The 25483-nt window shown below is 69.5% G+C and overlaps 1 protein-coding gene across 2 annotated transcripts in view; it reads right to left on the reverse strand.

Annotated features, from left to right (window-relative positions):
- Positions 1 to 14579, reverse strand: part of WNT7B (Wnt family member 7B) — a 38565-nt gene extending 23986 nt beyond the window's left edge. The window contains exon 1 of one of the 2 annotated variants that reach the window (XM_084878173.1): positions 14398 to 14579. In XM_084878173.1, coding sequence (XP_084734299.1) covers positions 14398 to 14468 — 71 coding nt within the window. In that variant the 5' untranslated portion in view covers positions 14469 to 14579. Of the gene's footprint in view, positions 1 to 11318; positions 11543 to 14397 lie in introns of those variants that run through there. The other variant, XM_084878172.1, reaches the window with a different exon arrangement.
- Positions 14580 to 25483: the final 10904 nt, after the last annotated feature.

Genomic DNA, 25483 nt, shown 5'->3' on the forward strand with positions numbered 1-25483 from the left:
GGCTGCACTCACCCTCTGGGCCTGAGCCGGCGGCCCGTTGCTGACGGTCACTCCGTGAGCCATTGTGGGGCAGGGGAGCGTCCATCGGCAGCTCTGGAGCCAGCGGCGCCCTCCAGGCGGTCCACAAGGGATCCGCTCCCGACCCGCATCTAGCTCCGGATGGAGGCCACACCCTAAGGAGGTGAGCTCTGTGTCACCACAGCCACACAAGCCGGAGCCGCCCTGCAGGGTCACCCCGGAGAAGGACAGATACACCGTGACACGTCCACACCGTGGAGACACGTCCACACTGTAGGGGCACGTTCACACCGTAGGGGCACGTTCACACCATGACACGTTCACACCGTGGGAACACGTCCACACAGTGGGGACACGTTCACACCCTGGGGGCACGTTCACACCCTGGGGGCACGTTCACACCGTGGGGACACGTCCACACCCTGGGGACACGTCCACACCCTGGGGACACGTCCACACCGTGGGGACACGTCCACACTCTGGGGACACGTTCACACCCTGGGGGCACGTTCACACCGTGGGGGCACGTCCACACCGTGGGGACACGTTCACACCTTGGGGACACGTTCACACCGTGGAGACACATCCACACCCTGGGGACACGTTCACACGGTGGGGACACGTTCACACCCTGGGGACACGTTCACACCCTGGGGACACGTTCACACTCTGGGGACACGTTCACACCCTGGGGACACGTTCACACTCTGGGGACACGTTCACACCATGGGGACACGTTCACATCCTGGGGACACGTCCACACCGTGGGGACACGTTCACACCATGACACGTCCACACCGTGGGGACACGTTCATACCCTGGGGACACGTTCACATCCTGGGGACACGTCCACACCCTGGGGACACGTTCACACCGTGGGGGCACGTCCACACCCTGGGGACACGTTCACACCGTGGGGGCACGTTCACACCCTGGGGACACGTTCACACCTTGGGGGCATGTTCACACCCTGGGGACACGTTCACACCCTGGGGACACGTTCACACCGTGGGGGCACGTCCACACCGTGGAGACACGTCCACGTGGGAGACCCTCCCAGCCACACTGAGCCGCAGGAGCCAGAGGGGACAGGCTGCAGAGCAGGTCCAGCTCCCCTGGAGACAGCACTCAGACCGGTCCCCATGGGTGGGAGGCACCCCTGGGAGGACCGGAGCCTGCAGAGTTCCGGAACATTCTCTGTCCCCGCTGGTCACGATCACACAGGTGTCCACAGAGGGAAGCACGCACCCCCCCCGTTCTCTCGCGACCTCTGCCAGCACCTCACGTGGCTGCACACACAGGCCAGGCCAGCGAACAGGGCAGGTGAGGCGCCAGGGCTTCTTACAAAGACATGCGTCCGGAAGACGAGGTGAATAGTAAAACCATCGCCATGGGCCTGTGTGTGCCCGGCCCGGGGCTTCCCCTGCAGGAGTGCAACCCAGGCTCTCAGACACCCGGGTGCAGAGGCCTCCCGGCCGGTCTGCTGGGGCTGCCCGCCTGCACCCCACCCCGCCTGGACGTCACAGAGGTGACCGCCCATCCCCCAGGCTCGCGGCTCTGTGAACCCCGCGTGACGGGGCAGGCCGCGCAGGGGCTGGGGGCTGGGAGGAGGACGGACAGCAGAGCCTGGGGTGAGGGCCTTCCCGATGGGTGACAGGCTGGCCTTGCCCAGCCCCAGGGCCCGTGGCTGGGGACACGCCCGGGGTCGCTCGGGGAGCAGGACGGCCAGCGAGGCCACCTCCGGGGGACGGGCAGGTGGCCGCGTGGGCCGTCCGGTCGCCCCACCTTCACTGCGGTCACAAAAGCCGCTGTATCCCCACTTCCCCCGAGTGCCTCAGCACCCCAGGCCCTTCCCCTGGCCTGGGAGGGGCCCTGGGCACCTGCCCTGTCCCTCAGCCCCCCCCCCAGGGCAGCCCACCAGCCCCCTGCCCTCTGGCCGCACCGCTCACGCCCAGCCTGCCCTCCCCGCCCGGCAGGACGGCGGCCGGGGCCCTGGGCAGCAGCCAGACTGGCCCAGCGCTGCCTTATCGCCGTCCTGCCCACAGCGCGGGCGGCGGCTCAGCGGGCTTCCCCGGCCGACGGACACGGCCTCACAGGCCCCCTCTCCCCCGGGGACCCTCCTTGGAGGCCGGGGAGAAGGGCCCGTGCTGGCCCCCCTCGGGGCAGGCTGCCACCCCTGCTGTGGGCTCCCGGGCCAGGGATCCCGCAGGCCCAGCACCCAGCGGGCCCGAGCCGGCCTCGGACCTGAGCCCCACCCCAGCCCCAGCTGCTTGCGAGAGGGGGGTACACTGGCCAAGCTGGCCCAGCCCCAGCCTCCTTCCGGCCCCACCCCTGGCGCCGCCGCCCGCTGCCCCCGCTGCTCCAGCCCCCGCTCTGCCCGGAGCCTGCAGTCCTTCCTCCTGGGCATCCTCGGCGAAGTATTTGAGGAATGTTCTAACGATCTGCCATCAGCCAGGGAGGCGAGCGGTCCACTCGTCCAGGAAGTGTTCGCAATACCTCACCCCCCCCTCCGCCCCCCGCCGTCCGCGGCCATTTCCTGCCGCGCCCGCAGGTGAGGGCGGCCAGCGCTCCTGCCGGGTCCCGCCTGCCACTGGGGAGAGCATGGCTCCCCGCCTGGGCCGGCAGCAGACCCCGGCCCCGTCGGTCAGAGCCAGAGAGGGGGGGGTCCCCCGCAGCCTCCCCTCCCTGCGAATGAGCGGAGAGAAGGGAACAGAAGGGCCCGGCGCCCACGCTGCCCTGTGCCTGGACCTCCGAGTGCATCCTCGCCGCCCTCCCCCAGGGGCTCAGGGCCCAGCTCAGGGTGCGGGCGGGGACATCCCGGAGTTGGGAGGGCCACACGAGGCTGTTCCCAGCAAGTCTCGGTTTTCTCATCTGATCACAGGGACCTGTCAGCCCTCCCTTCCCTGGCCTGGGCCCTGCAAGGGGTGAGGGACGTGAGGATGGCCAGCAAGCCTGGCCTCAGCACCTGCCCCCTCCGGCCATCGGCCTGTCCCCTCATCCCCGCCCCCCTCCCCCCCCCTCCCCCGCCAGAGGCCTGTCCCCTCATCCCCGCCCCAGCCCCCGCCCCAGCCATCGGCCTGTCCCCTCACTGGCCCGGGCCCAGGCCCAGGCCTCACTTTTGTGGAGGAGCCGGCCAGAGGTCCACTGTGCTGAGTGGCATCCCCGCCCCACTCCCCCCTCCCCCCACCCGGCTCCTCAGAAGAGGCCCCCGCCTGCCTCCAGATGAGGAAACCGAGGTGTACATAGGGCACCCAGCCGCGGGCATCGGGTGCTGGCAGGGACGAGGGAGTCCCTGGAGGAGGCACAGGCAGGCCTGGCGGCAGGAAGAGGTGCCGCTGGGCCAGGCGCCCCCTCTGCCCGCTCCGCCCCCCCCCCCCCCCCCCGCCCCCGGGGCCTCGGCTTCCCACCTCACAGTGAGCTGTGTGCTACAGTCCGGCCTGGATCCTGCACTCCTTCTGCTCTGGCCTCAGTGTGCCCATCTGTCCCTGGGGAGAGCAGTCCCTGCCCCGGGGGCGGGTCCCCTGCCCGCAGGCTCCTGGAGGCACGCCCGAGTCACAGCCTGTCCAGGCCGCTGCCCGCTCAGCTCGCCGCGGCCCGCCGTGTTCCCGGGAGGAGAGCGGAGCGTCCGCCCGCCCTCCCCTCAGAGCGGGCACGCCTGGCCTGGCACCTGGGACTCCGCCCGGAGAGAGCCAGGCAGGCTGGGCACAGGCACAGGCCGGCGGTGAGCAGGGGCGTGGCGGGGCTGAGGCAGGAGGTGGGCGAGGACCGCCAGGGCCTCCGCGCCCTGAGCAGCCGGCGCTAACCCTGCGGCATCAGAACCGCACCCCTCACCGGGACCCCAGCACGCTGACCCTGAGCTGACCCTGACCTCAGGAACGTCCGGACTCTGCTGGGCACCAGGGCCACTGTGAATGCCTGGGCTCAGGCCAGGGGCCTGGCACTCCCCCGCGGAGGTCCCGCCCCCTCCCACAGCCAGGCCACGCTCCAGGCCCTGCTCCTGCCCCCCTCCCTCCTCCACCTGCTCCTCTCTCCTGCCCCCCTCCGCCTGCATCTCTCTCCTGCCCCCAGCCACCCCTCCGCCTGCTCCTCTCTCCTGCCCCCCTCCACCCCTCCGCCTGCTCCTCTCCCCTGCCCCTCTCCCAGCCTGCTCCGCAGGGGTCAGCATCACCTGCCCGCAGCCCTGGCCGCTCCGCCTGACCCAGCCTGGGCCCTAGACCTTCCCGGCCTCTCTCCTGGTCCCGGCACAGAAGGGACGCGGGGCCGCCATCCGGAGGCGGGGGAGCTCAGCCTGAGCAGGGTGACCCGGCCTGGCCCCGGTGCCTGGGTGACTGGGATGGCCGACCTGCAGCCTCAGGACAGACTGGACACCACGAGGGCGGGCGGGAGGGAAGGCGCTGGCCGATCCTGGCCACGGGCACCTCTGGGCCGCCCAGGCCTCGCCGCCCGGCTGCTCTGGCCGTGGTCTGAGGCGGGTTGGGGGGCAGGCCCCGCAGGCAGCAGAGCGAGCAGTGACCTCTGCGAGGACCACGGGGCAGGTCACGTCCTGAGGGTCCCCCGCCAGGAACAGATGAAGGCGGGGCCTGCGTGGGCCGCGCAGTGCTCAGAGCAGGATGAGCCCAGTTCCCACCACAGGCCTGGGCCCAACCCCCCTCAGCTCCACCGCCCTGCACTCAAAGCTGGGAGCCCCCATCCCGCCCCAGCACCCCCTGGCTCAGCCCTCCCCCGGCTCCTTTCCAAGCAGCCCGGGCCCTGGGCACTTCGCAGGAGAATCTCTGGCCCGGACCTCTCCAGCCACCATTCTATCCTGGCTGCCTCGCGGGGCGGGGCGCTCACCACCCCGAGCAGCCTGCTCCACCCTGGGCACCGGTGTGACCACCCGAACCACGTGGTGGGCGCTTAAGGCAGCCGCTTGAATACCCCCCACCCCCCAGCTCAGCCATCCCTCCCCGGCCTCCCCCCTGCGCCCCTCGGAGGAGGCACAGTGTCTGGTCCAAGGCCAGGCAACCACCTGGCAGGGTTCGGCCTCACAGCCAAGGGCAGGGCAGCCCTGGGCCTTCCCCGCTTCCTGCTTCCTCAGCGCTGGCCGCCCTCCCGCCTCCCCTCCCCCTGCAGGAATCTCCACCCTGGAAGGCAGCCGGGGAGGGGAGGGGAGGAGAGGGCGAGCCCAGGTCGCTCTGGGCTGGCACTCGGCCTTGGCTGCAAACCTGGCTCTCAGCACCGCCCTTGGAGGGCCGGGAACCACCCGGGGTGGGGGGCTGCCCCCTGGGGGCAGGGGCCCCCGCAAGGCCCTCTCCTGGGCAGAAGCTAGACAGCATAGAGGTCTTCCCTGCAGTCACTACGCCTCGCACCCGCCTGGCCCGGTGTCCCGCGTGGCCCCGGCATCCAGCCCGCACGCCTCAGGGCTGCCGCCCGCCCCGAGTGAGGCTACCAGGGCGCTGGCAGGCAGCAGGTGGCAGGTGGGAGAGGCCAGGAGCCCCAGCCTCTCACAGCCCTCAGCCCAGCCCAGCCCCAGGTCCAGAGGGCAGGGCCAGATCCTGCTGGAGGCAATGGCCCCGCCCTGAAGCCCCCTCCCTCTGAGCCCAGCCCAGGAGCGGCCCCTCCCCGACCCCAGGATAAAGCTGTCCATCTTGCCCCACTCAACATCTTCCTGCCCTCAGCCCCAGGTCCGGGCAACTGCTCCCACCACCACACCCTCACCGCCCACTGCCCACCGCCCACCGCCCACCGCCCACCGCCCACTGCGCCCTCACCACCCACCGCCACCGCCCACTCCACTCAACTGGCTGCTACCCAGCCTGTCACCCAGCTCTCTGCCGGGAATGCCACCCTTCTCTCCAGCACTTTCTCTTCTTTTAAACATTTTTATTGATGTCAGAGAGAAAGGGAGAGGGAGAGAGAGAAACATCCATGATGAGAGAGAATCATGGATTGGCTGCCTCCTGCCCGCCCACACGGGGGATCAAGCCCACAACCCGGGCCTGTGCCCTGACCGGGGATCGAACCGTGACCTCCTGGTTCACAGGTGGATGCTCAGCCCCGGAGCCACGCTGGCGAGGCCAGCACGTCTTTAGGACCAGGTCAGAGGTCAGCTCCAGGAGAAGGCCCCCTGCCCGCCCTCTCGCTGTGGGAAGGGAGAGGCGCTGCCCAGAGCCACCTGCGCGCTCTGCCACGCGTGGTTCACCGGCACGGGCGGGGCTGCTGCGGGGCCGCTCCAGGGCCGAGCCCCCATCCGTGGACCGCAGAGCCAGTGCCCCGTCAGCCCGGGGGCGGGCAGTCGCTCTGGAGGAACCCCACCCAGAGGGGAGGGGTCTTTAATGCTTTACCGTCGGACGCCCCAGCCTCAGCTCCGACCTCGGCGCCCGCCCGGCGGTTCAGCGCCTGCTCCGGGGGGTGAGCTGAGCCGCCGCCCCCCTCCCAGGCCCTGCCGTCCCGGAGCAGGACCAGCAGTGCATTGTGGGGGGCGCATCCGGAAAGTGAGGGGCCCTCGGGGGTCCTGGGGACGGAGCCAGGGAAGGCTAAGGCTCCTCCTGGCCAGCGGATGCCCGGCCGGGAGCTGCTTGCTGGGCGGGCAGTGGGCAGGCTCAGGTCACACCCAGGGCCAGTGTCTGCCCGGCACAGTCCCAGGCAGAGCCCTCCCGGCACCCCAGGCCGCAGAGGCCACCTGCCACGCGGGGCTCCCGGCTGAGGCTGCGGGCGGCCCGGGCTCAGCGGCCTTCTCCGCGGAGTGGGCCCAGCACAGGCGCGGCCACGGTGCAGAGGGCCGGTGAGGAGGCTGTCGCCCAGGCCCGGCCCCTCCCCGGCACCGGCATCCTCCGGGCAGAGAGCTCACCACCTCCGCTCCCGCCGAGGCTCCCACTAGGGCAGGACGGGAGGGGCTTGCCCGGGGGAGTCCTGGGATGGAGACGGGAAGACGGAGAAAGGGAAGAGCGAGCACACCTGTGCCCACCCCCACCGCCGGCCGCCGAGGAGGCCCAGCCGCGCCAGGGAGGAGGACAAACGGAGGTTTTGTCCTTGGCCCGCGGGCGGCCGCGCCACACAATGACCCTTTCATCGGCGGGAGCCCGGGGCCCGGGTTTCATCTGACAAGGGAGGGCGCCCGGCCTGTCCCCTCGCCGCCGGGGGAGTGAGGGGGAGCCCTGTGCAAGCCGGACCCGGACCGGGCGTGGAGAACGGAGGCCCGAGCCGGCCGAAGCCCCTCCCACTCCCCCTGCTCCTCCGGGAGAGGCGGAGGCCCGAGGGCCGGCCTCAGGCTGGCTCTGGGCGTCCCCATCCTGAGCTCCATCTCCTCCCCTCCCCTCCGCTGCCACACCCTCCGCCCAGAGCGCGGGCCCGGGTCCCCGCTGCGGCTCTGGGCTCCCACGGGCTGCTGAGGCTCGGGGACAGGGTGGGTGCAGGGGTGGGCGGGACTTGCTGGGCCTATGTCCCCGGGGAGCTCAGGGCAGAAACCATGGCCACGGGGCCCCACACAGCGCCTCCCTCCCCAGCACCTCCGCCGGCTGCCAGGCTTCCCGGAGGCCCCAGACCCCGCGCCCCTCTCTCTGTCGGACCCACAGGGGACACTCCCTCACAGCTGCTCCCCGGACGGCCTCGGGAGAAGGCCTCTCTGCTGGACGCAGGCACAGTCTGACGCCCTCGGCCAGGTGCTGCGAGGCGCCCACGAGACACCACGTATTGTGGTTCCTCCTAAGGGTCTCGCTCACGGTCCTGTGTAGTCTGGGCAGCTCCTGCCCATCTTTCCAAACCCAGTCTCGGCGTCACCTCCTCCAGGAAGCCCTCCGAGAGCTCACCACTCTCCTCTGAACACACTCCTCGGAGCTGGGGCTGAGCCCACTTCCGAGCGCTTCCTGTGTGCGTGCAATGCCGCCGAGCACACCCCTGCCCGGCTGGCTGGACGCTCACGCCCACGCAGGAGGTGTGAGTCCCCACGGTCCCCTGGTGTGGAGGACACAGCCGAGGCTCCGGGACTCCCAGGCGGGACACGGGGGCATGGGGACAGGGTCTGGATTGCCACCTGGCCCCTCGGCCTCGGAGGTCTCACGGGAAACCTGACGAGAGAGGGGGCCGCCCTCCCGCGGCCTCGGCACCACTCAGAGCCAGTGCGGCCCAGGAAGCCTCGAGGAGCCCTCCGCACACACAGAGGTCAAAGGGCATTCTCCCAGAACACACTGCGCCCCTCCCCCAAACACACTGCACCCCCTAACCAGCGCAGGATGAGTCTCACTTGTTGGGTTCTCTGATGGGTCCCTGAGCTGGGGGCCCGGGGGTAAGATGCTGTCAGCTCCCCGCCCACCCTCCCAGCTGCTCACACTCGGAGCCGCGGCACGGGCCTGCCCTGTGTGTGCGAAGGAGGCCTCTCCTCCCCGGCGGCCGGCGGAGGCTGAGGCCCAGAGAGGCCCTGGGCCCGGCCAAGGCCACACAGCACAGCGCCTCCTGCCCCCGCCCCACAGGCCAGTCAGCAGGGAAGCTGCTCCTCCAGGGCGGCCTGTCCACGCCCCCGCCTGGCCCCGCTCTGCCCCACACGGGCCGTGATGCCGCGGAGGGGACCTGATTCACCACCCCCCCGGGTCATGCCCACAGGCTTCTGGGCTACGGTGGGCACCACCATAAGCCACAGCGGCCGAGCCAGGAAGAGACCAGCCCGGGCTGGGCAGTGGTGAGCGCCCCCACCCCGCACAGCCAGGTGGTCGGTGAGTAACCGCCCTGTCACTCATGACTCAGCCGGCTCCCCGGAGCAGGCGGTCACCGCGAGGCTGCTCCCGGAAGACCGGGGGATCGCCAGCCAACCCCCACATCGGGGAGAGGGCAGCCGGGCCGGAAGGACCTGCCAGCACAGTCAGCTCAGCCCTGGCACCAGGCCCCCGCCAGGCCCCCAGACCAGCTGACCTGGCACCGCCGCGGCCTCTTGGCCTGGGGCGCCCACCTGCCTCCCCGCCCTGCTGACCCGCGGAGGGGAGGGCATGGCGGGCCCAGCTCAGCACCAGGCCTGGGTGCGGGGCGGGGCGGGGGTCAGGCCCTTCCAGGCCAGCACACCCGTCGGACCCAATCAGCGCAGGGCCCAGGCATGCATCTGGGAATCGCTGAGCACCGACCACAGCCCGGGACAGGGAGCTGGGACAGCAGCCAGATGGAGGGCAGGGTCAGCTGTCCGCCACTGTGCGACCCCAGCCATGGGGGGCCTTCTGGAAAGTTCTCTGGGGAAGAAAGAAGCCTGTGCCCGAGGCCCCTCCTGCCTGGGGCATCCTCAGATCCCACGGGGCCCAGCTTCCCATCGGTCCCTTGAGCCCAGTTCTCCGGGCACGTTGGCGCTGGAGGCTCACCTGCCCGCGGGCATCAGCTCAGTCTCTCACCACTGCACTGCCCTGCTCCCGCCCATGGCACCATCGCATACACCAGGCCATGCCCACCCACACGGGCGGGATGCCCAGAGATGCTCCAGCCCCCCCTCCCCCCTGTCCTGGGAACATCTGAGCTCCTCTGCCCGGGAAAGGCAGGCTCAGCACTCTCTCCCCCCCCCGCCCCCCGGGCCTGGGCTGCAGCTCCGGCTGGCGGGCGGCTGGGCCCGGCTGCTGGAGGCAGGGCAGGGGGCAGTGCCCGCTCCAGACCCCAGTGCCAGCCCAGGAACACTTGGGAAAGCTGCTGCTGTAGGAGAATTCCGCCAACCAAGCGGGCAGCGCGCATGGTGGAGAGAGCCCATGTGGGCACAGAGGGTGGCCACTGCGGACCCGGATTTGGGGGCCAAACCCCAAGGAAAGCCTGGGGTCTACGGAGGCCGACTGGCCACCACCTGCCCCACAGCCCTCTGCTGCGGCCCCGCCCCCCGGCTCTGAGCCCCTGGCCCACCTCCTGTCTCAGAGCTCACTGCCCCCCCCCCCAGGAGCCGGGCAGAGCGGCTCTCAGGCAGCACAGCTGTGGGTCCCCAGATTGGAGGCTGAGGTGCCGGGTTCTGGGAGGGGGGCTGCTGTCCGCCACCCCTAGACCTCTGAGACCCTGGGGCTGGGATCCAGGGCCGCTGAGCTGGTCCGTGTCCCGGGAGCCGCCGGCAGCAGGACCCTCAGGCGGTCCCGCCCGCCCCGCGCCTGCCGCCGCCCGCTCCCCCGCCCGGCGAAGCCTCCGCAGCCGCTGCTCTCCGCGCCCGGACCTGTAATTATGTCCCACAGCCCGGCAGACCGCGGCCTCGCAGCATCTGGCTGTGGTTGCGAACTTTTGTTTCAAGATGCGCGACTATTTATAGCAGGAAAACTGGTAGGATAGTAATTTCCTAGGGGCTGGAGGAGGAATTGGCTGCGTCGCTATTAAAAGGGGGTGGGGGCGGCCGTTTATTAGAACCGAGGCCGGCCGCTGGGGGAGGGGAGCGCAGGGCGGGAAGGCCGCGGTAGGCGACCCCGGACGTGGCCCGAGTGTAAAGGAGGGGGCGGGGGAGGGGAGGGGGGAGGGAGGAGGGGAGAGAGAGGAGGGCGGGCGGGAGCCGCGCGCTGGCTCTGAGGTTTAATCAGTAGCATCCAGCTTAAATTCCCCCAAACGGCGGTTCCATAAATCAAACTTCTTTTCAAATCGGAGGCCAGAGCATATGCGTCCCATTAGGAACCCAGCGGAGCCACCACCGCTGCGCCAACGTGCCCCTCGGCTCCCCGACCGGCCTGCCCTGCCCGGACTGCCTGGGCCGGAGCCCCGATCGCTGGCCCGCCTGCCCACCCCCTGTCCCCGCGCCCACGCTCTGCGCAGCTGCCCGGCCGGACCCGGACTCCCCTCGGCGGGAGCTGCACACGCCCACTCTGCTCCCCTCAACCCCAGGTGCAGGGTGGGCAGGGATGGGCCGCCCCGGGGGAAGGAGGAGAAGCCGCAGACCCTGGGCACCGCAGAGCTCTGCCTGCCGGGAGGGGTGCACGTGTGCGCCCAGGCCCCGCCGGGAGTAGGTGCGTGCTGGGACGCTCTCCAATGTGGCACCCGGTGAGGGCCCCATGGGTGTCTGTGGGGAGGGGGACAGCTGTTCCAGGACCGGCTGGGGGTGCAGGGCACCTCTGCCCGCCCGGAGCCCTCCGGCCCTGGGCGGTGCCTGCAGCCTGGCCTCTGGCCTCTGGAAGCCACCTTTCCTCCCACCGACCCGAAGCCACCATATCTGCCTGGCAAGCTCCCTCCCCGCCCTGGCCTCCACCTCGGGGCTCAGGCCGGCCAGGCCCCCCAAAGCACCCCTACTTTGGCGCATGCTGGGCACCAGTGCCTCCCTGGGCTCCCCACTCCCTCCCCGGGGCTCCGCACTGGGGGGTGGGGAGCCCCGCCTGGGGGAGGGGAGGGGCACTCACAGGTAGCTGCCGCTGGACAGGAGCAGCAGGATCTGCGGGCAGTACGCGGACAGCAGCGCGCGGCGCGGCGACAGCAGCAGCATGGTGGGCCGGCCGCGGCGGGCTGGGCCGGCCCCGCGGGCAGGGCGCCTGGGCCGGGGGCGGCGGGCTCGGCCCTCCCCGCGGTGGGGCGGCGGCGGCGGGCGCTAGGGACCCCGGCGAGCGGGTCCCTGCGCGGTGGTGGCCGGAGCCCCGCCGCCAGGGCTGCGCATGGCCCGGGGCGGCGTGGGGCGGGTGGGGCCGCAGGGGGTGCGGGAGCCTCAGCCGCCGACCGGACCTCCTTCCGTCCGTGGGTCGGTCGGAACCGGCTCTGTCACTCGCGCGGCCTCACGTCTCCGAGCCTCCCGAGGCCCCGCTGCCATTGGCCGCGCCTCCCGCGGGCGGTGTTAAAGGGGAGGCTGACCGCGCGGGAGCCGCCCCGGGGCCTGCCCGGCCCGCCCTGGCCCGGACCCCTGCCCGCAACCGGGCGCCGCGGGCGCTGGCGGCCGGAGGGCGCACCTGGGGGAGCCGGGCCGCCCGGGGGCGGGGCCCGGGGCGGCTCGGGCTGCGGGGCGGTGTGTGCGGGGCGTGTGGCTGCGTGTGCGGCCGCGGCGGGGGCGCAGGTGCGCACAGAGGCACCGGGCCGCGCGCCCTCCGGGCTGAGCCTGGCTGCGGTCCCGGGAGCCCGGCTGCGGTCCGGCCCGCACGCTCCGCTCCCGCCAACCAGGCCCCCGCAGGGCTCACCTGTGCACATGCGCACTGGCCTCTGCAGGGGGGCCTGAGCCTCTTGGGGGAGGATGACAGGGGAGCACGCCCAGCAGGCGCAGAGCCCCCCGCTCCCCTCACCCCCGCTGTCTCTGAGGGGACGCTGCAGGGAGCGTGAGCGATCCTCCCAGGGATTCTCTTTCAGCCCGAACAGGCCGAGCTCCACCTGCCATTGTCTGCCCAGCCTGGCTGCCCCTGTCCGTAAGCTGGGCGAGGGCCCCAAGCAGGCAGGTGACCAGGAAGCAGAGGCCTCAGCATGGGGGGTGGGGAGATCCAGTCCTGCCCCCGGCCTCGCCCTCCGCGGAGACCACCCCACACCCGGAGGAGCCCTGGCTGGGCCTCTTTGGGGCTGGATCTCCAGGCTGCTCAGTGCCCCGCTGAGAAACAGGGACTCCCCAACAACGATGCTTTAGAATTGTGCAAACCCAGGCACATCTGGCCTGGGGACCCCCATCCCAAGGGATTAAGGGCCTAGTTCTCCGTTTCTGCTGGCCGGGACCCCTCCCAGGGGCTGAGACCTCACTGGCTGAGGGCCATGGGGGGGTCTGTGTGTGCACAGTGTGGGCAGGCAGGCTGTGATCATGGAACATCCCAGCACATACCGCCTCTCACACTCGTACCCCCTTGCACTCCAGTTCTGAGCCCAGGCCAGCGGAGGAGGCACGGGGCCTGCCGCGCTGTGAGGTCTCGCATTAACAGTAAGAAAGGCTGGGCTGGTGTGAGAGGACCCCCCCCCCCCAATCCCACACAGAGGCCCCCAGGACTAACCGTCACAGCACCCAGGAAAGGAGGCGACACTGCTACCCCGTTTTTAAGATGAGAGCAGGTGGGCGGGCAGTTCTAGAGCTCATCCTAAGCCCCCGGAGGAGGGTGTGGGGCACTGCCCCCCAACCTCCACCCCAACCACAGTCCTATTTGCAGCGGGGCCAGGAGGCTCGTGGCAGGGGGGGGCAGGAGGCTCGTGGGGCCGCCCTGGGCGCCCAGGCTGGGCACTGAGGGGGGTGCGGGTGCCTCACGGAGCCCTTCCTGGGAGCGGTCTCAGGGCTCCCGTGGGGGAAGGGGTGCTGGGAAGGGTGCCCCTCCCAGGCCAGAGCCAGTTGCTCCGCGCCCCTCACTCTCCTGGCCTTCCTAGCTGGGTGTGCGAACCCTTCACCGCGGAGCGCCAGGGAGGGCGCGGCCTGGTGCTGAGCAGATGCTGCGGGCCTCCTTGGGGTGCCCATTACTTTGGGGGGCACAGAGAGAGTAACCGCAGGGGCCGCTGGAGAGTCCAGGAAGCGGTCTCCCTCCCCACCGCCCACCCCGCACCCTCAACAGGCTCCCTGCGAACTGGCACCTCCAAAAACACACGCAGACCCGGGGCAACACGGCGGCCGGGACAGCGGCTCCCGTCCTCCGGGCCTCAGTCGCCCCCCTCCCCGTGAGGGGCCGGAGGGGCCGTGGGCGAGGGCTCTCCTCAGGGGAAGCCGCGTCTCCGCCCGGCACCGGCACCGGTGGGCCGGGCCTCCCTCCGGGGTCGCAGCTTCGCCCCGCGGGGACCGGGCCTCGGGCTCCGGTGCGCACAGTAGGCGCGCGGGGCCGGGAGCGGGGCCGGGGCGCGGGCCGGGCCCCCGGGGAGTGAGCGCACCGCTCCCCGCCCCCCTCCAGCGGGCCGAGCCGGAGGCCGCCCGGGGAGAGCGCAGCCCAACAGGTAGGGACTCGGCGCTTCAGGAATGTGGAAATACGACTCGGAGCCACCGCCGCGCGCGGCCCGCCGGGCGCCCGCCGCCCGCCGCCCCGGGGAGCGGGGAGAGGGCCGCCCGGCTCGGGGCGGGGGCGCGGAGCCTGACCGGCCCGGCGCCGGACCGGTTGTCAAGGTGATTTCAACACGTCCGTCCGGGTGATGGATAGGGACCGGGGCCTGGCGGGGCACCGGCCTGCGCCCCCCCCCCCCACGCGCCGGGGCCTCCGAACCTCCCGGCGCACCCCCGCCCCCCGCCCCGCGCGCCTCCGGGCGGCGAGCGCTCGGCCGGGCTCCACGCCCAGCGCAGCCGGGGGAGGCAGGGCGGTCCGCCCGGGCCGGCGCCCAGCAGGTGAAGCACGCGGGGCGCTCGCCGCTACCCGCCGCTGCCCGCGGCCGCCTCTCCCGCCCTCGGGCCCGGGCGCCCCTCGCGGGACCCGCGCTTGGGGTCGGGCTGCGCCCCGCGCGGCGTGGGCGGGAGCCAGCGCCCGCGGCCGGAGCTGGGAGCCGCGCGCGGCCACGCGGGTCCCAGGTTCCCTCCCGGGAGGAGACCCCGGAGGCGGCCCGCCCCGCACTCACCCGAGCTTCACGTAGAGGACGCCGAAGCAGAGGAACACGTAGAAGAGCCACTCGCGGGAGTTTCTGTGCATGATCCGGCGCGGGGGGATCCGGCGCGGGGGGATCCGGCGCGGGGGGATCCGGCGCGGGGGGATCCGGCGCGGGGGGATCCGGCGCGGGGGGATCCGGCGCGGGGGGATCCGGCGCGGGGGGATCCGGCGGGGGGCTGCGCCATAGACCGCAGCGCGGCGGGCGGCGGGGCGGGGCGGGGGCCGCTCAGCCGGCGCTGCGGCCCCGGCGGCGGGCGAGGCGCGGGCGCGGGGCGCGCGCGGCCACCATGGTGAGCGGGGCGCCGCCGCCGGCCGGGGGCGGGGGGCCTGGGCTGGGCGGAGCGGCCGGAGCCCGGAGCGCCGGGGGCACCGGGCCGGGCGGGCGCGGCGGGCGGGCGGCGCTGGTGTCCGGGCGCAGCGCCTGGGCCGTGCGCCTCGCCGAGCGCCGCGGCCAATGTGCCCGCACTTGTCGGCTCCCAGGTGACGCGGCCCCGGAGCCGCAGGGAGCGAGCGCCCAGGTAGGACCCGCCTCCCGCCCGCCTCCTCCTCGCCGCTCTCTGCGCGCTCCCTCCCGCTCCGGCTCCCCCTCCCTTTCCCCTCCTCCCTCCCCGTGACACACAGGCGCACCCACCCTCCCCGGCGCCCTCCCCGTCCCGCCGGCCGGGCTGGGGGGTGCGGGGGGCGGCTCGGAGGAGACACCTGCGCGCGGCCGCTCCGCCCGCGGGGAGGGTGGGTGGGGCGGGATGGACAGTGCGGATCGGGCGGCCACTGAGCCTAGTGTCTGAGGAGGGGGAGGGAGAGACCACCCAGCCATCCCTGGCCTGGCGCTCCCCTCCTCCCCCCTCCTCCTCCCCAGCACCGGGTCCCGGCCACCCCCTGCGCCCGCAGCCAGGCCCGGGTCCGAGCTCCCGCCCCAGCACCTGTCACACTGCTGCCTCCCGGCGGCGGGAAGGGACGGCGGCCCGGCCAGATGGGGGGGGGGGGGGGGCGCTCAAGGGACCCGCCAGCCCTTCTCTGAGTTTCCCAGGACATGGGGCACCTCCCAGACTCGGAGGGGACTCCAGGCTTCAGGGGTCCCCGCCTCCCCTCCCAGCCCTGGCCCCTCTGGTCTTGGGGTCCCCTGTGCTGGGCGGGAGGTCAGGCGGGCGGGGCGTCAGGCACTGCTTGGCGGAAACCCGGGCTGGCGGGGGGGGGGGGGGGGGGGGGGGCGCAGGGACAGCGACCAGGAGCCTCACCTCAGGCCTGGAGGCCCCTCTCCCGCTCCGGGCGAGTGGATGGAGCTGGGGAGCTCAGTCCCCAGGACCAGCTGGGACCCAGACTCGCCAGGGTGGGATATTGGGGGGCGGAGGGGGGCGTTGCTGCCGTCACCCTGGGTCCCCCCCAGCCGAGCTCAGGACGGGCCTGGAGCTCAGAGCCGCCCGCCCCCTGGGCCCCCGCCGCCCCCGGCCCTGATCCCCTTAATCCTGCAAATCCCTGGACCTTTGCCGTGACCCGGGCGGCCGTTCCGGCCCCTGGACCAGGGCGGGGGACGCTGCAGCTGCGCAGAGCCCGCGGGACGCCGTTCCCGGACGCAGGGGAGCTGGAGACAATCGCAGGCGGGGAAACTGAGGCACAGAACTACGTGCAACGGCCATAGCCGCCTCACCCCGTGTCCCCTGCGGAACCGAGGGCTGAGCTCTGAGACTGGAGGGTCCGGGCCAGGCCCTGGGGCTCCGCAGCCCCAGAGGGTCGGCGGGGAAGGGAGCGGCGGAGGAGCTGGAACCCGCGGGCCGATGCTGCCCCCTGGCGGCCGCTGCGGACTCAGGCGCGGGCCGCGGGCCGCCCAGGACTGGGGTCCGGGCCACCCAGCCTCCCGGGCGGGGCCGTGCAGGCGGGCGGTGTCCCCACCCTGGACCGCGTCCGCGGGCCCCGGCGCCCCGCCGCCATCGCCCTCCGCCTCCATCGTCCCCCGCCTCCCCGCTCGCTAACGGGGCGGATCCTCGGGAGCCGGGGGTCTGCGGCGCGGCCTGGAGAACCGCGCAGGGGACCCCCTCCCGCCGCCGGCCTGAGCCAGCCCCAGCCCGGGGTGCAGGGACCCCATCGCCCACCCGTATCCCCTCCTGATCCTGGAGGGTCGGGGCCGGGAGGCGAGAGGCTACGGTCCGCGGGCGGGACACCCGGGTCGGCTCACTCTCTCAGTTACGCAGTGTCCTGCTGCCCCCTGCCGGCGGCGGGAGGGAACGGCGCCGGGTCCGAGCTCCCGCTCCAGCACCTGTCAGCACTGCTACCCCCCGGTGGGCGGGAAGGGACAGGCAGGCCTGGCAAGATTGTGGGGGGGCGCTCAGGGGACCCGCCGGAGCCCTTTTTCTAAGTTTTCCATAATCCAGACGATTGGAGGACAACTCAGGAGACCTGCTCCCACCCCGGGCTGTTTCCCTCCGGCGTTTGTGCGCACATACATGCACACATACATGCATACATGCAGGGAGCAGACACAGCTGCCTGCGTTCCCAGGGCTGAATCCAGAGCTGTGTGACCCCACCTGTCCTTCCTCCCAAACGGGACTGAGCAGGAGGGGCCGGTGTGGGTTACGGTGGAAAGGATCGGGCGGAAGGAGGTAGAGGGGACCCTTCTGCCAGGGATGGGGCTCCGGTTCCCGCCCCTTAAGGAGACAAGCCAACGCCCAAAGGCGGAAGTCTTCAAAGTGAGGGCACCCTAGGGCCCCCGGGTGGGTGTTAGGCACCTTTGGACCCAGCGGGGCAAAGTTCTCACCGTCTGCAGCTCGTGTTTTCTCTTCTCCATGCGGGGGGACGGTAGCCCTGCAGCCCGGGCTTCAGGCAGAGGGACGAGCTGACTGCGCAAAAGCCATGGGCAGAGGGCGGGCAGGCGGGCAGGCGGGCAGGCGGGCCCCGCCTGTCCCTCCTTGGCCCCTCACAGGCCCTGTCCTCTCCTCTCTGTCGCCTGGTGCTCCCTCTTATCACTTGGACACATGGAGCTAGCTCCTGCCCCGGCCCTTGCACACGTTGTCCCTCCGAGTGCAGTGCTCCGTCCCTGTTCTGTGCGGCCCCCGTTTACCTGCCCCACCTCAGGGGCCCTCACACTCCTCCCTACAGCACTCCCTGGTGCTCTGTATCCCGACACAGCACCGCTGCCCCCTGGTGCCCGGGAGGCAGACCTGCCGTTGTCTGTGTCCTGTCCATCGCCCCACGGTAAGCTCCATGGGGAGCGCCTCTTTGTCCGCTTTGGTTCCTGCTCAGTCCCCAGGGGGTAGGGTCGAGCCTGGCATATAGTACGTGCTCAGTAAACTATTGTTGGGCCCTAACGGGTTTGGCTCAGTGGATAGAGCGTCGGCCTGCAGACTGGAGAGTCCCAGGTTCGATTCCAGTCAAGGGCATGTATCTCGGTTGCGGGCACATCCCCAGTAGGAGGTGTGCAGGAGGCAGCTGATCGATGTTTCTCTTTCATCGATGTTTCTAACTCTCTCTCCCTCTCCCTTCCTCTCTGTAAAAAGGCAATAAAATCTATATTTTAAAAAATACACCATTGGTGGCAAATGAATGCTTTCCAGGAGGCGGCTGGCATCCGGGGCCTGCCACGTTGCAAACGGAGACCAGGAATCTGACAGGGACTCCTTTGAACCTTGAGTTTGACCTCAACCCCCACCCCCCACCCTCCACCCCCAGCATCCAGCACGCCCCATGCTGGCTGCCTTTCTCCCGCCCCCTCGTGCTCCTTGTTCCTGGCTTCACTGACAAGCATTCCCTGTGCCCCCAAATCTCTCCTGAGGTCACCCTGGGCGTGTATGGAGCCCCTTCTACGTAAGGAGCACGTGCTTGCCTGCGGGACCTCCGGCAGCCTGGTGAAATGCTGCTGCTAGACCCATTGCCCAGGTGAGGAAACTGAGGCAGAGGAGGCAGGGCTTGGCCGAGGTCACACAGTGGGCGGAGCTGGGACTGGAGCCCAGGCCCATGGAGCCCAGAGCTGGGCTTCTCTCCCTGCACTCTCAGCCTCCAGGGAGGCGGGGCCTGAGCCTCAGGAGGTGGAGCTCCACCCCACCCCCACCCCCATTCAGGGGGGACACTGAGTGTGGAGGGAGCAGAGGACAAGGGGCCATGAGGACCCACTGGGTGAACCCCGGGGGAGTGAGGTCCCTGAGGGGGGCCTGGAGAGGAGTGGCCCCCAAGATGCCCTGCCCTGATCCCAGGGACGGGATGTGGTGATGAGAGGCCCATGAACATGCCGTGTCACGGGGCAAGAGAAGTGATCACGTGACTGATCAGCTGACTCTGAGTTCATCACAAGGGGGTTAACCAGTGGGCCTGGCCCAATCACTTGAGCCCTTTATTTTTAAAAAATTATGTTTTTATTGATTTTGAGAGAGAGGATGGGAGAGATAGAAACATTGATAGGCCCAGCCAGTTTGACTCAGGGGTTGAGCATCAGCCTATGAACCAGGAAGTCACAGTTAGATTTCCCCGTCAGGGCGCTTGCCCGGATTACGGGGTCAATCCCAAATGTGGGGTGTGCAGGAGGCAGCCGACCTATGATCCTCTCTCATCACTGATGTTTCTCTCTCTCTCTCCCTCTCTCTTCTTCTCCAAAATCAATAAAAACATGTTTTAAAAAGAAAAGAAACACTGATGAGAGAGAATCATCAGCTGCCTCCTGCACGCCCCCAGCTGGGGATCAAGCCCACAACCCGGGCCTGTGCCCTGCCCCAGAATCAGACTGTGACCTCCTGGTTCACAGGTTGACCCTCAACCCCAGAGCCTTTAGCAGCAGGGTTTTCTTTGGCTCCGGCAGGGGGCGGTCAGAGAGCTCAGGGTGTAGGGGACGTGCCAGGGCCAGCTTTGAGGGGGCGGGGACCTCGTGGCGGGAGTCCAGGTGGCACCCGGAAGCCGAGAGCAAGGACATGGGGACCTCAGTTCTGTAGCTGCAGGCCCTGCCTCTGCCCCACGGAGCCTGGATCCTTCCCAGCCCTGTGAGGTGTGCCTGGCCTCAGGGACCCTGAGCAGCGCCCCCTGCAGGACATGCTGCCTCCAACCCGCGAGCTGCAGCGTGAGAGCACAGGCCCTGGGGACAGAAAACAGATACAGTCCCATCTGGCAGCTCAGACTTCCCCTCCTCCCCTCTCCTCCCCTCTCCTCCCCTCTCCTCCGCTCTCCCCTCCTCCCACGCAGCTGCTCTGGGGCTGGGAACCTGGTCACAGCTGGGTGCCGGCCAGGGCCAGCTTCCGCTGGACAGAACAGGTGGGCACACAGACAACAACCAGGGAGAAGAGGATGATGGATCATGGAGGAAAACTGGCAGCTCCTCACATCCCTGCAGGTGCCAGTCCCCTCCCTGGTCCTTCCCACACGCCTGACACCCCTCCTCCCTCCTTCCCCCTCCCCCCCCCCACCACTCACTATTCTTATGGCCCTCCAGGCCTTCACTCCCACCGCTCCTGGTCTAGAGGGGGCAGACCGAGCTCCGTGGCTTAGTCCAGGAGACCCTGCCCCCAGGGCCAGCTCCTGCTGACCTGCCAGCCACCCCACGGTGCCATGTGGCCCACACGAGCTGTATGCGGCCCCATGCTGGCCATGCCTCTGGCTCTCGCACATGGAGTTATCTTCTTTACATGTTCTCCCGATTACATCAGTCCGCTCTACTTAGATTTGCCTGCATAGGATAGCAAAACTCAAAAAAGCAGTTCTTAAATACGATCAACATGTGTGTTTCTTTCCCATAACAGATATCTGCCAGTGGTCTCGGTCCGGCACCTAGGAGGGTTCAGGAACCTGGAGAAGGGCTGTGCATACATTAAATACGAGTCCAGAGACCAAACATAATTTTGGAAGGCATTTGGGGGAGGCCGAGGAGCTTGGCTGAAGAAACCACGTTCTCCTTGTCTCAGGACCCCTTGCTTTTTATTAACGCAAATAGTCCGAAGGCAGGGTGGAGATGTACACTTCAAAGGCCAGGGTTTCCTACACAGAATCCTTTGTCAGATTGGAAGAATCACCTCCAGTTGTTCAGGTGTTTGGCCAGCAGGAGGCAGTAACATGTAGATTAAGATGCCCTAAGCCTAAGCAATCATTTGTGCATTCTTTTCAGGTTTGAGGACATGCCCTCAGCCATTCCAGATGATTCTGCCCTGCTGAGCTGCTGGCACTGGCTTCCGGCGATGTCTAGAGGCAGATACGGAACCAGGGCTTGTATCAAGGCCACACAGGTCACGGGGACCCAGGCTCCTGCCAGCTTGTTGCTCTGCCTTCCAGAGCACGTGTCCCTTCCCCTCCGAGTCCTGGATGGCTGCTGGAGGCCGCCGTCACCTTGCTCTCCAGGCCGCTGGGCGGAAGAAGGACGAATAAGGGCCCACCTCGCCCCCTTCCTGAGCACGCCCACTTAATTCTCATTGGCCAGAACGGGTCACACGGGCATATCTCGCTGCAAGGAAGGCTGGGAAACGGAACCTCATAGCTGAGCAGCACCACGCCCACGCAGCACTGGAGCTCAGGTAGGGAATGGATATTGGGACGCACCATCACCGGCTTCTCCCCATCCCGTGATCTGCTCAGGTGGCCTGTCCTGGACCCACCCAGTCAGAGGACAACGGATGGCTCAGCCTCTTTGCTCGGGACTCAGCCGGGCCCAGCCCGAAGCCAGGCCCAGCCCGAAGCCAGGCCCAAAGGCTGTGCTGAAGGAACACGGGGGCGGTGGACGCCCTGCCTTCCTGCCCTCAGCCAGCCCTGCTAACAGAGCACTGAACCGTAGCCAGTGTGGCTCAGTGGATAGAGCATTGGCCTGTGGATTCAAGGGTCCTGAGTTTGATTTCCCGTCAGGGCACATGCCTGGGTTGTGGGCTTGGTCCCCGGTGTGGGGCATGCAGGAGGCAGCTGGTTAATGATTCTCTCTCATCATTGATGTTTCTATCTCTCTCTCCCTCTCCCTTCCCCTGTGAAATCAATAAAATAAAATAAAAAATTAAGAAAGAGTGTTGAGCCCTAACTGGCTTGGCGTCAGCCTGCAGACTGAAAGGTCCCAGGTTCAATTCCGGTCAAGGGCATGTACCTTGGTGGCGGTCACACCCCTAGGAGGTGGTGTGCAGGAGGCAGCTGATCGGTGTTTCTTTTGCATCGATGTTTCTAACTTTCTCTCTCCCTCTCCCTTCCTCTCTGTAAGAAAATCAATAAAATGTATTTTATAAAAGACAGAGTGTTGAGTACAGCCAGCTGCTGGCTGGTCTGACTGGGCCCGGCCTGGGTGGTGTGGGGAGAGGGCACTGGGGAAGGCGGGCGCCTTCAAGGCCAGTGTCTGCGAGCGAGGCCCGGGCGAGCGGCTGGCTCGGGCCTCGGGGAGGGCCGGCCGGTCAGCGGGGGAGGGAAGTGCGTTCTGAGCCGGGTGAGAAGGGGTGACTGTCTGAGATGTAATGACACCTGCAGCCGTGACCCCGTTTGCCAGATGGGTCTCCCCAGGTGACCGGTATCTGCTCTGCCGCAGAGCCCGGCCCCAGGGCCCACGGGACTGCAGGAGCCCGCATGCGGCTCGACCCCCACCCAGGTGGCTCAGGGCGGCACACACCGACTCGGGCGGAGCACCTGGGAGCCGCTGGCTTTGGGGGTGGGAGGGCCACCCAGGGGCCAAGCAAGGGCCGGAAGCCCAGCATGCTGGTCCCAGCACCCAAGGGGTCCCCTCGGCTACAGCCACCCCTGTAGCCCGGGGTCCCCGCTCTGGCCACAGGGCCTCCCTTCCTGCCCCCTGCGTCCAGGGTGGCTCCCAGCCCAGGCTCCTCAGGACCCCGCCGGGAATCTCCGTCTCGATGCTCAGGCCCCAGCGGGCGGCACCCGGCCGGGCAGGCGGCCGCAGTCCTGGCCCAGGAAGGGCCTTTGTGCGGCGTAAGCTCTGGGCCTCGGTTTGCTCAGCTGTGAAATGGGAGGATGCCGCCCGGCTGAGGCCTTGGTCAGCACGGGTGCCCCGTGTGCCTGGGTGAATGAAGAGGCCCCTGGGGCGCTCCCTGCCGCCCACCCTCCACGCGGGGGGGGGGGGGGGGGGCGAGGACCGGAGGCTCCAGCCCCAGAGCTGGCTGGCTCGGCCTCTCCTCAGGCTCCCGGTGGGACTGGGAGGAGCCTTTCCCCTCGGAGCCTCCACAGGGAGGCGTCAGAAGGCAGGGCCTGCCCTGGCTGGGTGCTCAGTGGTTGGGCACCATCCCAAGCCCCAAAGGGTCAGGGCACATGCCCAGGTTGCGGTTCCATGTGGGAGGCACCAATCCATGTTTTTCTCTCTCTGTGCCTCTCCCTGCCTCTCTTTGCTACGGTAGTGAGAGCAAAACAAACCACATCCTCTGATGAGGGGTAAACAGAGGCCAGTCTGCTCTGGCCGGTGTTGCTCAGTGGATAGAGCGCCAGCCTCCGATCCCAGCCAAGCGTACATGCCCAGGTTGTGGGCTGGATCCCCAGTAGGGGGCGGGCAGGAGGCAGCCGACCAGTGCTTCCCTGTCATCATTGATGTTTCTCTCTCCTCCCTTCCTCTCTGACATCCATAAAAACACGAAAAGGAAGCGGGTCTGCAGGCCGCACAGCTGGCTCCCGCTCCCGCTGACCGGCGGGAAGGGGGCGCAGGGTCTGGGGCAGGCCTGTGACTCAGCCTCAGTTTCCTCATTGGGGCCCTGGCCCTCCTGAGCTGTGGGGAGCATGAGCCCGCAGGGGCCGGGCGCCACTGAGTGCCCAGCACACCAGGGTCCGGCCTGGGGGGACCCTGACTGCAAACACCCGGGCACTGCCGGCCGGCGCCCTCCTCCGGAGCCGTGTCTGAGGGAGGGAGCGTCTGACAGGCCTCAGTCCTCCTCCGGGGGTCCCTGTGGGAGGACGAGGGGGGCTGAGGGCAGAGCCCAGCTCTGGGGGAGGGGGTCCCACTGACACACACCCCCCCTGACCCCCGCGGAGCACACTGCACCCCCCTACACCCCTACACCCCTACACCCCCACGGAGCTCACTGCACCCCCCACCCCCACCCCCCACCCCCTGACCCCCACGGAGCACACTGCACTCCCCACCCCCCACCCCTACACACCCCCTGACCCCATGGAGCACTCTGCACTCCCCACCCCTACACCCCCTGACCCCCACGGAGCACACTGCACTCCCCACCCCCCACCCCTACACACCCCCTGACCCCATGGAGCACACTGCACTCCCCACCGCCACCCCCTGACCCCCACAGAGCACACTGCACTCCCCACCCCCACCCCTACACCTCCTGACCCCCACGGAGCACACTGCACTCCCCACCCCCACCCCTACACCCCCTGACCCCCACGAAGCTCACTGCACTCCCCACCACCACCCCTACACCCCCTGACCCCCCGGAGCACACTGCACTCCCCACCCCCCTACACCCCCTGACCCCCACGGAGCACACTGCACCCCCCTACACCCCTACACCCCCTGACCCCCACGGAGCACACTGCAGTCCCCACCCCCCTACACCCCCTGACCCCCACGGAGCACACTGCACTCCCCACCCCCACCCCCTGACCCCCACAGAGCACACTGCACTCCCCACCCCCACCCCTACACCTCCTGACCCCCACGGAGCACACTGCACTCCCCACCCCCACCCCTACACCCCCTGACCCCCACGGAGCACACTGCACTCCCCACCGCCACCCCCTGACCCCCACAGAGCACACTGCACTCCCCACCCCCACCCCTACACCTCCTGACCCCCACGGAGCACACTGCACTCCCCACCCCCACCCCTACACCCCCTGACCCCCACGGAGCTCACTGCACTCCCCACCCCACCCCTACACCCCCTGACCCCCCCGGAGCACACTGCACTCCCCACCCCCACCCCTACACCCCCTGACCCCCCCCGGAGCACACTGCACTCCCCACCCCCCACCCCTACACCCCCTGACCCCATGGAGCACACTGCACTCCCCACCCCCCATCCCTACACCCCCTGACCCCCACGGAGCTCACTGCACTCCCCACCCCCCATCCCTACTCCCCCTGACCCCCACGGAGCACTCTGCACTCCCCACCCCCTACACCCCCTGACCCCCCCCCCCGGAGCACACTGCACTCCCCACCCCCCATCCCTACACCCCCTGACCCCCACGGAGCTCACTGCACTCCCCACCCCCCATCCCTACTCCCCCTGACCCCCACGGAGCACTCTGCACTCCCCACCCCCCATCCCTACACCCCCTGACCCCCACGGAGCACTCTGCACTCCCCACCCCTACACCCCCTGACCCCCCGGAGCACACTGCACTCCCCACCCCCCATCCCTACACCCCCTGACCCCACGGAGCTCACTGCACTCCCCACCCCCCATCCCTACACCCCCTGACCCCCCGGAGCACACTGCACTCCCCACCTCTACACCCCATGACCCCCACGGAGCTCACTGCACTCCCCACCCCCCATTCCTACTCCCCCTGACCCCCACGGAGCACTCTGCACTCCCCACCCCCTACACCCCCTGACCCCCCGGAGCACACTGCACTCCCCACCCCCCACCCCTACACCCCTGACCCCCACGGAGCACTGCGCTCCCAGCCTGCCTTTCCCTTTGTGTGATTGGAGCCCCCGCAGCCGCCCTGACTGGTGCGCCAGGCGCCTCCTCTTGTGATGCAAACGTGCCCACTTGGCGCCAAGTTCACTCCCCTCCTGCCTCCGCGTGGGGCGCCCTGTCCTCCCAGCGCTGGGCCTGACGGGAGCCTGACCCGGAGACCAGAGAGCGGGTGTGGGCAGGTCCTCCGATTCCGGGGTCTCCCGTCCTGCCCGCAGGGCTGCAGTCCTGGGCCCCACCCATCACAGGCTCCTCAGCCTGAGGACCCCCAGCTCAGAGCTCCGTGCTGGGCCCAGCCCCCTCCCCCCCCCCCCCCCCCCGGGGTTGCTGAGAACAAATCACCACCACAGGCCCAGCCTCCCCGTCCTCCACGTGTGTGTGTGTGTGTGTGTGTGTGTGTGTGCGTGTGTGTGCCTATGTGTGCGTGCACGCGCGGGGCAGAGCGCAGGGCCCGGCCGGGCGAGCAGGAGGGTGAGGGGCCTGGCACCCCATCCTGAGGGCTGCCCACACCTGCATG

Source organism: Pipistrellus hanaki (assembly GCF_964339955.1).
Source record: "Pipistrellus hanaki genome assembly, chromosome: 3".
Taxonomy (NCBI): domain Eukaryota; kingdom Metazoa; phylum Chordata; class Mammalia; order Chiroptera; family Vespertilionidae; genus Pipistrellus; species Pipistrellus hanaki.